General features: G+C 43.3%; 1 protein-coding gene across 1 annotated transcript; it reads left to right on the top strand.

The window, feature by feature from the left end:
• Positions 1–235: 235 nt before the first annotated feature.
• LOC103968495 (BOI-related E3 ubiquitin-protein ligase 1) lies at positions 236–2,092 on the top strand. Its single transcript, XM_009381739.3, has 4 exons — positions 236–472; positions 613–698; positions 793–1,157; positions 1,263–2,092. Exons 1-4 carry the CDS (start codon positions 417–419, stop codon positions 1,812–1,814), a joined length of 1,059 nt encoding a protein of 352 aa, XP_009380014.2. The 5' UTR covers positions 236–416; the 3' UTR covers positions 1,815–2,092.
• Positions 2,093–13,634: the final 11,542 nt, after the last annotated feature.

Genomic DNA, 13,634 nt, shown 5'->3' on the forward strand with positions numbered 1-13,634 from the left:
TGCCCGACTTGCCTGCGTGCCTTATAATGAGATTGTCACTGCCCATAAAATAGTGTCGGTTCGTTTTCTCAGGCAGCTATTATGGTTTGTATATGCGTTTAGTTTATTTTGGTTTGTGGCTTGCGTCTTTTTCCTACGTGGACCCCTCTCTTCCTCTTTCTCTCTCTCGGATGATATATATACATATACATAGAGAGAGAGAGAGAGAGAGAGAGAGAGAGAGAGAGAGAGAGAGAGATACCCAAACACAATATATATGTGCCACGCCCATTCTTGTCCCACGCCATTTGGTTCGCTCATCCTTCCCTCGCCCTCAACCCGCTCCCAACGCGCGCTCTGACCATAAGAAGAAGCGACGCCCGTAGCAACCGAAATCGTCGTGGTTGTGGGGTGGGGGGTTTTCGGATCTGGCAGTGATGGCCGTGCGAGCCCAGTATCCCGCCAACGCCTTCTCCCCCGATTTCCGCTACCGGTGAGCCATCAGCGCTTCTCCTTGCCCCTTCTTGGAGCGCTTCTCTTGGATTCCTTATCCCGCTCTCTTCCATTTAAGATCCATCCCTCTTCCTCTCATGCCCTGTTCCTTCCTTCGTTTGGTGCTGTGGTTGGTAGCAGAGCAAGGAGCGGTGCGCTGGATGACCCTCTGATGATGCAAGAGCCTCGCGATCTCCTGCAACTCCATGGCAACAACCTTGGCACAGGTGAGCCTCCCTTTCTAGCCTTTCTCGGCTTTCTTGCTTCCAGACCGCGGTGTGATGGGATCGCTGATTGCAACCGTCATTGTGGGTGATGCAGGGGAGCAGCAGCGACAAATCTTGAACAACGCGGGGGTGTTCAGCGACCGCCAGAGCGAGCTCACGTGCAATGCCTCAGGGTGCAGGAAGCGGTCGCGGGAGGAGTCCATGGTGCTGCCTGGTCTGCACAACCCTGCCCTCTCGACGCTGTTCCGGTACCCTAACGCGACGGCGGTCCCGGTGAAGCCCACTGCCGCCCAGACCTTCTCCGTCGGACTCCCCCATAGCCGGTCAATCGAGTCCGGCGCTACTTCTACCAGCGGTCGGCACGTTTCGTCGTCGCATGCCGCCCCCCCTCCCCCTTGCGATCTCGTCTCCCTTCTCTTTCAACAGAATACGGAAATCGACGCCCTCGTCCGCTTGCAGGTATCTGCCTATCCAATACCTTCCATCTATATCCGTTGTTGCTTTATTTCTTGAATCGACTATTTTATCTTGAAATTAATCATCATCTGTAACCGACCTCAACAGAACGAGAGGCTGCGGACTGGATTAGAGGAGGCGCGCAAGAGGCATTGCCGGGCACTTCTTACGGTGTTGGAGCAGCAGGTGGCGAAGCGCTTGATGGAGAAGGAAGCCGAGTTACTGATGGCGACGCGACGGAACGCAGAGTTGGAGGAGAAGGTGCGGCAGTTGAGCGAAGAGATCCAGATATGGTTCGCCATGGCCAAGAACAACGAAACCATCGTGTGCAACCTGCGGACGAACCTGGAACAGGTCCTACTCCAGGGCGCGTCCGGGGCCGCAGGCCGCGGTGGTTACGACGACAGCGAGGGCGGTGGCTTCCCGGCCGACGACGCCCAGTCGTGCTGCTTCGAGTTCGACGCTGCCGCGGCTCCGGCGGCGGATTCCGAGGTCGCCACGTGGCGGAGGTCCTGCAAGGCATGCGGGGAGCGGGACGTCTCCATCCTGCTCCTCCCCTGCCGGCACCTTTGCCTCTGCAAAGACTGCGAGACCAAGGCCGACGCGTGCCCCGTCTGCGGTTCCGCCAAGAACGCCTACCTCCAAGTCTTCATGTGCTGATGGCGTCGGACGCAGCAGCGGAAGGCGGTTCGTTGGGGTTTTCTTTTTGGTGGCGGTTCGTGCGGGCCGTCGGACCGGTCGAATTTGTTGATATCGTTCGTTACATTTTGGTTTTTGGTAGGGAATTCTTCTTTTTGCTGGGCGACGGTTATCGCACGTTGCCGCTTCTGTGTATGGATCGCGTACTGATAGGCTTTCGATGAAAGGTTTCTTCTCCTCTCTAAGTAACTGCACACACGATCAGATGCAGTAATGGAGGCCACCCAATTCTCTTCTCATTGCTTCTCTTCTCTTTCAGCTACTTATTAACTATTAATAAGCTTTAGAATAGGCTGCAGATGTAATAGTACGCGGTAAAACGTGATGAGGGGGACCGGATGCGTGGTTGTGAAGAGGTAGAACAACGTGATAGTTAGCGGTAAAAGGTGAAGCGTTTGAACAGTGTGCTTCCACTTTGGTATTTGGTTCTTCATGTATCCCTGAGATGAGGTGGGGAGGAGAACCAATAGCCGTTACTTCTCGGAGACACGGAATTGTGGTGCTCACGAGAGCGTTTGCCGAAAGGGGTGGGTGATCGGTGGCGTGATGGTGATCTGCCAAGCATATGATGGCGCTGTGACTATTGTCATTATTGCTTTGCGTTTCTTCATTGTTGGATGTCACCTCTATTCCCTTTGAAATAATTAGTATTTTGACTCGTATTCGTGGATTAAGTTCTAAAGGCTCATGTCATGTCCACATTTCATTACGTCGCTGTTGTTGGGCTCCAACCCCTCGATGTTAACGTCATACATGAGAGCCACACCTTTCGATGTTGCTCATCTATTAAAAAAATTATGCAGGGATCTAACAATGTTTTGATTTAAATAGTCTTAAAGTCAACAATAAATCCCACCTATCCTTTTCCATGTCATATCTTCTTCACTCTTATCTTAGTTTAGGCTTTCCCAGACCTAAACCCATATTCCATGCACCTGTGCTTCCACTCAAGCTCATTGTAGTTGCTCATGTCATGTGCAGTAGGGGAGAAAGCAGGATCCTCTCCCACAGGGCCAAGTAATCAAAGACCTACTCGGCTCCTTTGTCATGGCTCGGTGGACAAAGACAAAGGAGCGACCTTTATCTTTATCTGATGCCTCCGATTCACCCAAGCATGTTATTAAACAAGCATTTACTTCTCACCTGGTGCCCCACCTACCTCTCTCCCTTCACCGGCGTTGCCTGCACAGATTTTTTTTTTCCCCCCTTTTTCTCGGGGGTGGGGATCAGTCATCATCAAATGCTTTTGGCTTTGTTTGGATTTGATGACATAACCATAATAATAATAATAATAATAATAACGTGTTGGATGGTGTTGTTGGGTCCCTGCAGCTTGGCCGACTTGTTTGAACATGGAGATCAGTTGACCTATCTTGCCTGGTGTTCTGTAGCTTTCTTTCTCCAAGTTTTTTGTCATCAGGAAGCTTGAGGCCACAGCTTTGCTTTCTTTAATCTCGCCGAGGCAGAGCAGAGCCACTGCCCTGAAAGGCACCAAAAATAAATGCACAAGTCTGCTTGGAATCCCACAACCTTCGTCCATGGAAAAGAACCTTTTCTCCCTCCCTGTGAGCTTTACTTGTGTTGGAATTTGGGCTGTCGCCATCCCCACCCAATTCCAGGGGATCACACTCGCTTGTTTCGTGGTGTTGGCTGTGTGGTCCCGCCTCATCCAAGCGAGCAAGATATATGCTCTTTTCATGGCTTCGGACCTTAAGGCAGTGGCAGTGGTAGTGACAACGACAGCGACAGCGACAGACTTTATTGCTTGCACCAAAAGATTTTGACACAACTTGGGTGCCTGCTCTTTCATGCCTCGGCAGTGCATAATTATCCCGTGGAATTCTTCTCTCACAATAATTACGACGTATGAGACGGGTGGTGTGCGCCCACATGGGAGGATTATTCCCAACGAAACATGAGAGAACCAAACTCCGCGAGGCCGAAGAAAGAGTTCCCAACGTCCAACTAGAGATGCCGCTCCCACTACACAACATCTGCCCCTTTTTATATCTCCTCCTCGGAATCAGCGACGGTCTCATCCATCATTCTCGTCGGGTTAGCCTGCAGATGCCCGAGTCCAAGTGGATAGTCTATTGACGGCATCGCTGACACCCACAGGGCACGGGACTTTGCAAGGTGGCAGCAGCCTTAGGCACACCGAGATCCGATCCGGAAGAAGGGCCACTCGTTGTCGAGGAGCAGTAAGAGACTTATGGTCGGTTTGGTTCTGTATTCTGCGATCTACAGTGCAAGAGATGGCTGGCCGGACTCGGTGCGCACGCATGTGATGGGGAACCTTTTCTCTGCTCCGCATCATGTCTCCATCTCGTTTTGTCGTGTACACGAAGGTGGCATGGTCGTCACTGTCCATCCACAGTGCCATTATCGTGCTCATCCCCCTCTCTTCCACCGTCATGAAGCGCACGCCACCTGTTCTTCTCTTGGCCGTGCGTTAAAACTACATGGTGAAGAACTGCTGCGGCTGATACTGTTCTTCCCATGGGGAGATGGAAAGAGTATCAAGAACAGGATGAGATTCTGGGACTCGAGCAAGCAGACAACGGGAACGTGCTGCAGATAAAGAGGAGTTTGGCCGGTAGCCACGAACCAAGACCCGTCTGCACCGGAAAAGGCAGCCGTGCGTGCCCTAATCGGAGGGTGAGGATGCCAATGGCCATGACTCTTGCCCCCTCGAGGAGGAGAGGAGAGACGGACCACCTCCATCAGTCACGCACCTCATCACAGCAATGTGGAGAAGTCCTGCACGTATGATTAGTTTAACAGATACGGTGAACAGTTCATGGGGGGGCCATTTCTGATGCATGGGAACATGTGAGATCTGGCACAGTGGCGGAATATAGATATTATATGTAGTAAGGGATAAGCGCGAGAGGAAGATGATGACGATGTGAAGCTGCTAATAAAATGGTGGATAGAGTTCATATCAGTGGCGGCCGAGAAGAGGATATATTTGGGGCACTGTCGACATACTTTTGACGTGGGAAGAGGATATCTTTGCATTCATGAGATGTAGAATAAGGCGGAAAGAAGACAAGACAGAGCGGGACGGAAGACGATGCTGACGTTGCAGAGGGCCACACGCATCCACTTAAACAGAGTCAATTATAATTAATGATAAAAGGTCAATTCCCAAGAAAACGAAGTCCTATTTTTTAGATTTTTTTAAAGCGATTAGTGTTAGTTTCCCATAAATATCTTGGGGAGGACAATTTATAAGGTTTAAATTATGAGTTTTGAATAAATTTATAGTATTTTGACGGAGATATGGAAAGTAGCATAAGTCTAATCAAAACCATTATAATAAAAAAATAAAAATATAACTTTAAATAAATAATTTTAAAACTTTTTATATTAATTATATTATTTTTTAAAATAGACTTATAATGTATCCAATTATTTTATCAGGAGATACAATTTAAAATATAAAAAAAAAACCTAAAAAGGAATTTAATTTTAGAACTCGTCCACATGAGAAAATCTTTCTAGTATAATAAGAAGAAAAAAAAAGATAAATATAGAGAATAGCTAAATAAATAAATATCACTAGTTAAAAGTGTTTCATTCCACATTATTGCACTGAGTAGGTGTTATACTTGGGGCACACGAAAGGGACCTCCGTACCAGCGAGCAACGTTGATGTAGGACAACTGCTCCCGTGCGAGGAGGACGGTCATCAAGCAACCGAATCCACCACTAATCATTGAGGACGACATCCACAGATGCAGGTCACTTGTTAATTATCAAGCGATGACACATATCTTGGTAGGTGGTGAAGCTCTTTTTTGTTATCATGTAAAATATCCTACTTGTATATCGTAATACCCTACTTGTTCACATAAGTTTGAGACACTTCAAGAAGAACAAGTGGTAGTGGTCATCCTGATAAGTCTCTCTCTCTCTCTATCATTCTATCTCATCTGGCAAAACTTGGGAGCATGGGATGTTGCAACTCTAGTACTAAATTGGCAACAATTTGAAGAGTTGGGAAGTGATGATGCACTCAGAGTAATCAGTAGCTTTTGCTTTTGTTTTTGTGTGTGGTTTTGGAGAAGGTTTCAACACAAGTTGCTTTCAAGTGCTGCTGCCTCTGTGAGTTGTTCCCCTCTCCATTTCACACAATCATGCCTGCCTCTTTTGTCATTTTTAGTCTGAAAGATATCCCCCAACCTCCTCCCAGCTCACACACCCCCCCCCCCTCCCCTCCCCTCCCCTGCAGCAATTATTGTCCCCATCCACTGTTAGTCCTCTCACCTGTCCTCACTCATTACATACATTATCACCCACTGAATCCTGCAACTGTCCCCATTTCCTTGTATCCTGCACTCCTTGTGGTCCTAATAAGCATGGAAATGTGGTGATCGTCTAAGACTTGGCCTTTTGTGGGCACTTCACTTCATTCTATTATATCATCCGAGGACATGACATGGACCCACAACAACCAGCATCATACTGTTGTCCCCATATATGTTCACAGGCTAATCTTTGTAACACACATGGTAGCTTAGCCAACTTTTGTTGATTTCCTGATGCGTGGAAGAGGCTGCTACGACTTATCTTTTGCCAAACACAGCTAAGCTCTTGTTTTAATATGCTGCTGCTCATTGGCATACTATAAGTCTCGTTCCTGACTCTGCTTGTTGCTTTGATTTGAAGCAAAAGGAAAGTGGATACGTGGAATATAATTTTGTGTCTCAAATCACATCTTTGCACGAAGAATAAAGTTTCCTTGTGGCTGCTGATCGATTAATATCTTTGGTCATGAGGTTCACCTTGCCTATGGTTTTTAACTACACGAGAAAAAAAAAGAGTACATTCGAGTGATGGTGATGATGATTAATCGACAAACAAATGAAGTAAAAAACATTAAACAACATGTTCAAATCTGTGAACGCTGAAGCCAAATTCTTACATTTATCTTTCTTATTTTATAATCTGTTGCAGAGTACCATTTTGTACACTTGAAGCACTGGTCCAGATCTAGATCAAGCACTGGTCCATGATTCAAGACAAAAGAAAATTGAGGCAGCAGGCAGCTAATTCTGAACCCACATGCCAAAAGTACGCAGCTGGTGGTGTTTGGGCAGTGCAGACACTCAATTCTAGGTTGCTTGACAAGGCCAGATATCAAAGTCTTTACCTAAGAATAAGAAAGAGCTTTGATTGATGTGAGACATTCCTAACACTTGAGATGCCAAGGCTCCAATGGGGGTGGAGCCCCCTTCTTCTCCTCCTCCTCCGGTTAATTGCCATCCATCCTCACCAGCTTTGTTTCTTTGCTTTTGGTGGAGGATTCCTCCACACCCTCCCCACCAGTCTGAGACATCGGATGGGGGGGTGGGGTGCCGAGCTCACACATCTCTTTCGCTAAAAGACATCACCACCATATTTGTGTGTGTCCTCCCAACTTTTTTCCTTTGGGACGCAGAGGGTGGGGGTCTCATGTGGACACGCAGAGACATCTGAAAGCAACGTGATGTTGCACGCCGCGGACGCGATGCCCCCACTGCTGCTTGTGATGTGGTGGTGTTCGGCTTCCCCACACCGTCAAAGGAGAGCCCTGTTCAATAGGTTCAGCCTTTTGGTACAACGAGATGATGGCACTCCAACTCTGAGGTCGGTCTAAAAGCACGCATTGATTCACGAGCACCGGTAAAAACCGTGTGGTTGTGCCGTGTGGGGGCGACAAGATTATTATTTTTGGGTGCTTCAACCACTCGATGCGCGTTTGGACCTTTTGAACATGTCACTCATCGACTGTGTTGATCGATGTAAGTGATGTCCAAATCATTTCGACTTGATTCCCAACCTCGCGTGCTCAGAAAAAAAGTCTGATATGGAGTACATCCGTCTGATAGCCGACCTAGAAGATCGAGGCCCGTCCGATCGAGTCTCCATCGAGGCCCGTCATTTAGTTTCAACTAATTATTTTGAATAAACAGTAATTAACCTTAATTATAGTGACCCGATGGGCTTAACCCAAAAAAATAAAATATTTTACAATATGAATAAAATATTAAAAAATATATTAAACTAATGTTAGTGTGATTGGTAGGCTTGCTGCAAAGCTTGATAATATTGGATCATCAGAACAAGAAAAGCAAAAGAAGCATGAACAGAAAATAAAAGAAAATCCAGTGAAATTGCAGAATGGTAGAGTTTCCAGGTCAATAAAATGAAAAGAAGAAAACCTGCAATTAAGAATAATAAAATTTAATATACCTATGAACTTGAATAATGTTAATAAAATTAATTTAACCATGAACATGAATCAAGTTTCCAGACATATTTGGCCCTCATGTAAAACGATGAATTAAATCAACTATCTCAAGCTCTGACTTAAAAGATATTGTCATGTACAGAGCACAATGGTGGGGAAATGTCCATGAAGTAGGACATTACAACTAGATATTGTTGTCTTCATTGTTGTTGTAATCAAATAATCCAAGCTCTTGTCAGTCTTTAGGCTGTAAATAAGCTTCATCAAGCATAAATGTGTTCAAGGAGGAGGTACCGACAAAGTTATTTTAACATCTTAGATGAAACCTGCAATGATATTGGAAATTATCCACACAAGAAAAGAAATTGTGAAGATCTAAAAAGTCTGCATAACCACTTCTTTTCCTTGTCCAAAGAACTATCTTGCACTCCCCAGGATAAACAACCCCTCGCATGTGGTCGCTAGAAACAAAAATTCCAATGCAAGCCATTTAGCACAAAGCAAATCATTGTGTTTCCATGCCTTCAACAGAAAGAATCGAAATGGAGTATATCTAATATATTAAAGCAGTGATCAAAGTTCCCTGCTGTACCTATAAGTACATGTTAGAGGGTGGCGAAGCCCATAACCCAAAAGAATGTATGAATAATAAAACTGAACACATACATACAAAAAAACTATGTCAGCTTTTGTGAGTCCAAAAAATGACCACCTCATATTGCAATTCTTATCAAGTTTGTTCAATATATCTAAGCAACGTAATTTTCAGAAATTATAAGTACCTGCCTTCGTACATCGCTGGCCATCTCTCAGTCAACCTATTGTTCTATACACCCTGTAAATGTTGAATGAAAAAAAGAAAAACAATGTAATTGTACAAATCTTACTAGTTCCTGGGTCTGCTACCAGGTCCCTCAGATAGGGCATTGTTCTAAAACACCGTCTAAACGTTGAATCCATAGAAGTCCTGCCTTGTGGTCAAGATCATATATCACAAAGCCTCTTGAGAACAACTTTCTTAGATGAGCATCTTCTAAAACAATATATATTAAAATAAAAATCTTTAATATAGAAAAAATTTTAACTGGAAAAAAGTTTAGAAGGATTTATAACTTGACTAACTTGAGAAAAAACTAATTTCAAAAGAAATAACATCCAGGAGTAAATATTAACCACATAAGAATTACCAACGATGAACAACTCTGCTTTTTTGTTTCTTGCATTTTATAAGATTAAGCTGGATGTTTTATTAGCTTCATATTCAAGCAAGCCAACTGACTTTCATATTTGTTTGTATGTGCTTCAGCAAGTATAGATCCAGATCTGGAAGTTTTTATTAGTGAAGGAAAAAGCCAAGGAGGCAATATTACTAGGGAAACTTTGAAAGAAAGTAGAAAGAAGAATAACCCAAAAACTAACAAAATTTGAAAATTTTGAAGTTCATCATATTCTGTTCTAACTTAGGGCTCAATTCAGGTGCTTTGTTGCAACTTCTATTGTTGTTTTGATATTTGTACTCTGTTTCTGTAGTAGATATTCCATTATTGGATCTAGTGGATTTGCTTAAGTATTTCAAGTGGATGGTTACCCCTTCTATTTTCTCTTGGAAAGCATAAAGAACTTTGAGCATTACATGTTATACTGTAATATGATAATGATGTGCAAAGAAAAAAACATGTCACATGCTACATATAAAGCAACCATACTACATGTAAATGGACTTTATGCTTGGTAAGTTGTGTCTTCTTTAATTGCAAAAAAAAAAAAATTGAGACCATAATCAAATTTGCAACGTTCATGATAATTTCAATAAAGCTCCGCATCAATGCAGAACCTTAGATTTCAGAAATCAATTCTACTTTATTTCAAGTACATACCAGACAAAGATAGTTAATATTGTACATAAACATACCATATATGCTCTCCACAAAGAAGTGATGTCTTCCTATATCCTACTTGTATACCCTTGTCACATGTCACATACAACAAGCACAATAATGACAACGACATGTGATTTCTAATGTCATTGAGCTCTAATTCATGTCAAACACTAACAAAATTTCCTGTGTGTTCATGACATAGCATGACTTAGAACACTGCCAAGAACAAAACAATATCTCAATAAGTAAATTGGTGAAGACATTTAGGATCAGCATATAATGTTAGGCAGCCTACAACAAAGATCACCAACTAGAATGACTTCTGGAAACTCCATTGCGGCTCACGTTGGCCGGCATTCTTTAGTCAATTCTGGACAACCACCCCCTAAGAAACATTTCAGGCTTATCTCAGAGTCTCCAAATTGTACCGATGACTTATGGGTAAGTCTTAGCTTGGACGGCAACATGGTGGGCGGTTCTGCTTTGGTCCGCCATGTATGAACCCGGTGTGAACGTGACGGGCCGCCACCATGGCCTGCGCTCTATCTCCAAGCAAGAAAGCGACGCCGAATCGAATTCGAAGACCAGGGCTTCTCGAGCTACCAGAAACCCTAACCAGGAAATTTCTAGGTCAACACTAATAGAAAAGGTTTCAGAGACGAACGGCGTGGGTTTCCACTAAACGATCGCTCGGGTCGCCATGATCAATCCCCAGAAACGACGTCGGTTTCCATCTAGAATGAAACAATCCAGACATCCAGATGGGGAAAAGAACTCCAACAACAGGCATGGAAGAAAAGGAAAAGCATACCGAATCGAAGTCCTGCGGCTCGATGGAGTGGATGAGAGGAGAAATCCGGCGCCAATCTCAGAGGATTTATACATAAAAAAATTACATTAAGATACAAAATGTAATTGGTTTTATCGATGAAAAAATAAAAATAAAAAATAAAAAATAATTTTAATATCTAAATTATATTTTTTATGATAGTTAACGATAATGTCACTTGGGGCCACCGATGACTATTGTGGATGAGAAGAGACAATGACGACGAGAGGTGAGATAAAAAGAGAAAATGAAGAAGATAATATACATGTCGACGTAAATGTAGAGCGATGCAAAGGGTGACGATCTATTGCGAGCCGAATGTTGCCTTCTTTTATTGGATCTGTGATGCGTCCATCCACGATGCCAACTTCCTCATGGCTCGTCGCATCCGCAAGGTCACTTGTGTTACTTGTCACTCCCTTGACATTGACTATCGCATCTCTAGTGCATGTTCATAATAGGTTCGGCCCCTTTACGTTTCTCGTGATCCCGATCCTGTTGCCTCCCATTCGCACTCTGTGACTTCCTCATTCTCTTACTCTTGCCTCTCCACCTCCAAATTCTCGACAACTCCTCGGGCTAAGAAGCCCGCATATCTTTGACAAATGACCATGAAGTGACGTTGCGAGGTGGTTGAAGAAAGGATGGAGGTCGTCTTACCAAGCTAGAGCTAAAGGATGGGGTGGTAGAATGACGCTAATACAAATTTAGAGCATAGATATCTACATCGTCCTCTCCCTATGCCTCAACTCTCACTACTCTCTCTCATCGTCCATAATAGTCACCCACAGCCCCTATCAGTGTCGTCGTCCGCCATCACTAAAAAATAATTGAGATATTAAAATAATCTTTTTACCCATTATTTTTATGTTTTAATCGATAAAACTAACGATATTAGGATAAATAATATTAGATATTTCACTTTATATTCTAATATAAAATTTTCAAGTTTAAAAAATAGAATACAAAGGAGATCTAACTATAACAAATAATATGTAATTAGGCTGCTAATCTTTGAAGGCATCGGTAAGATTTAGAAAAACAAATATATATATATATATATTCAAATTTTGATTGTTTATATATAGTTCTTTCAAAATATTTAGATTTATAACAATAGACCACAAGCAATCGAACGAAGTCAAGTCAACGATTTAATAATTCTTAACCGAATCAGCACTTTGATTCGATTTGAATCGATAAAAAAAGTAAAAAATCTAAATACATTTGTAAATAATAAATTTATCCCGTTTAACCTAATAAACGACTAATTAGATGAATATTCTATAAAATAAAAAAATAGGGGAATTGGAATCGATTGCTTCTTGAACCGAAATTGAAATTGCCTAGAAACGGTTCTTTGTTATATCATTCAACATAAGAAATTGAAATTGCCTAGAAATCATTCAACATAAGAATTTCTTTTATCATTGAAATTCAATAGAACCAATATTTTTGATTCCGAATTGAAAATATCTATTTTAAATTGTAATTAAAAAAAAACCTCCAATGGGTCATTTATTAAAAATGTTGAAAAGGATAAACTCAGCATTTATTTTATTTATTTATTTATTTATTTATTTTTCTCATCGGCTTGTAATCGAATCAAAATTATCAGTTTCCATTTTCTTTTCGGATTCCATAATTCTAGAAATCGAAATCAAACGGCCAAATTCCAATTCTAATTTGATTAAAAATTATATTACCCTACCCTTTCTAATTTTTGATCGATTTGATCCGAGTTGGAAATTAGCTCACATAACCACTCCTTTGGATCTTCGAGCAATGATGAATTAATAAAAAAATGATGCAAATGTATTAGAAAGTAGCAATATACATAAATACATACACAATCCTGGAGATTATTTTTGTGGAAGAGAGAAAGCTCCTTCTCCCTTCATTATCCGTCATTATACTTTGTCGCACATATGGAACATGACGTGCTGCAACCTTCGCCTCCGCCTACAAGTTTGGATGGGTCATCAATTTAGCTTGCAGAATAAGCTTTGGTCCGCCGTGACCCCGTCGTCGTGATGCTGCGCCTTCCTGTTTCCTGTGACGCGCCTCAATTGTTCGACGCAAGTTGTCACAGAAAACGCCGTGGATAACAGAAGGATAATGTAAGAGCGGTTTAGTGGTCGCGTCTTCCGGTACACCAACTTGCAATATCGTGTCACACATCATCAGCCGCACATCCCTCCGTGGATTGAAAGTCAGCATCTTGTGGTCGCTTTTTCTTCCCTTGAATAATCGATGCGCGACGATGAAGTCAAGATCGTCATTCTCTGTGGGACCCGCCGTGTCGCCCAATGGGAGAACGTCTCCTACCCACTAGGCGTTGCACGCGAGGTCGGTGGGGCCGACGGAGTACGCGTTGCACGCGAGGTCGGTGGGGCCTACTCCGTCGGCCCAATGGGAGAACGTTGGTTCCCCCTCCTCGAGGCGTTGCACGCGAGGTCGCACGTGTGATACCGTCCCACACAAAACGTGTGAAGTTTGGGTGAGAAGGAAAGAGTCCAGAATCACTGCTCCGAATCGGAAAGTGTTTTTGGCAGCAGAATCACTGCTCAGAATCAGAAAGTGTTTCCATACCTGGGGCGTTTCTTTCGGATCAGATAGTCAACCGCAAAAGACGACCATTTTTTATTACTTGGTCATCGTCACCCGGTTTTGTGTGTGGGCCCTCGACGCAGTCCCACATGACGCCCAATGGTCATGAGGGTGGTTGAAAGTTCGGAAGTTGCCGCGTTTGAACCAATCCGACGTTTCGTTTCGTCGCCCTGCGATAGTAATTCGTTTGTTCAAACCCGTTATACCTTTCAGTTTCCCGAATT

The sequence above is a fragment of the Musa acuminata genome, chromosome BXJ1-10, assembly GCF_036884655.1.
Source record: "Musa acuminata AAA Group cultivar baxijiao chromosome BXJ1-10, Cavendish_Baxijiao_AAA, whole genome shotgun sequence".
NCBI classification, from domain to species: domain Eukaryota; kingdom Viridiplantae; phylum Streptophyta; class Magnoliopsida; order Zingiberales; family Musaceae; genus Musa; species Musa acuminata.

What these genes read in the sequence shown, in the direction of transcription:
- LOC103968495 (XM_009381739.3), top strand. Translation starts at nt 417, where the DNA reads ATGGCCGTGCGAGCCCAGTATCCCGCCAACGCCTTCTCCCCCGATTTC. An exon ending in TCCCCCGATTTCCGCTACCG is followed by an intron (nt 473 to 612) that starts GTGAGCCATCAG and finishes GGTTGGTAGCAG; the next exon opens with AGCAAGGAGCGGTGCGCTGG. An exon ending in TGGCAACAACCTTGGCACAG is followed by an intron (nt 699 to 792) that starts GTGAGCCTCCCT and finishes TGGGTGATGCAG; the next exon opens with GGGAGCAGCAGCGACAAATC.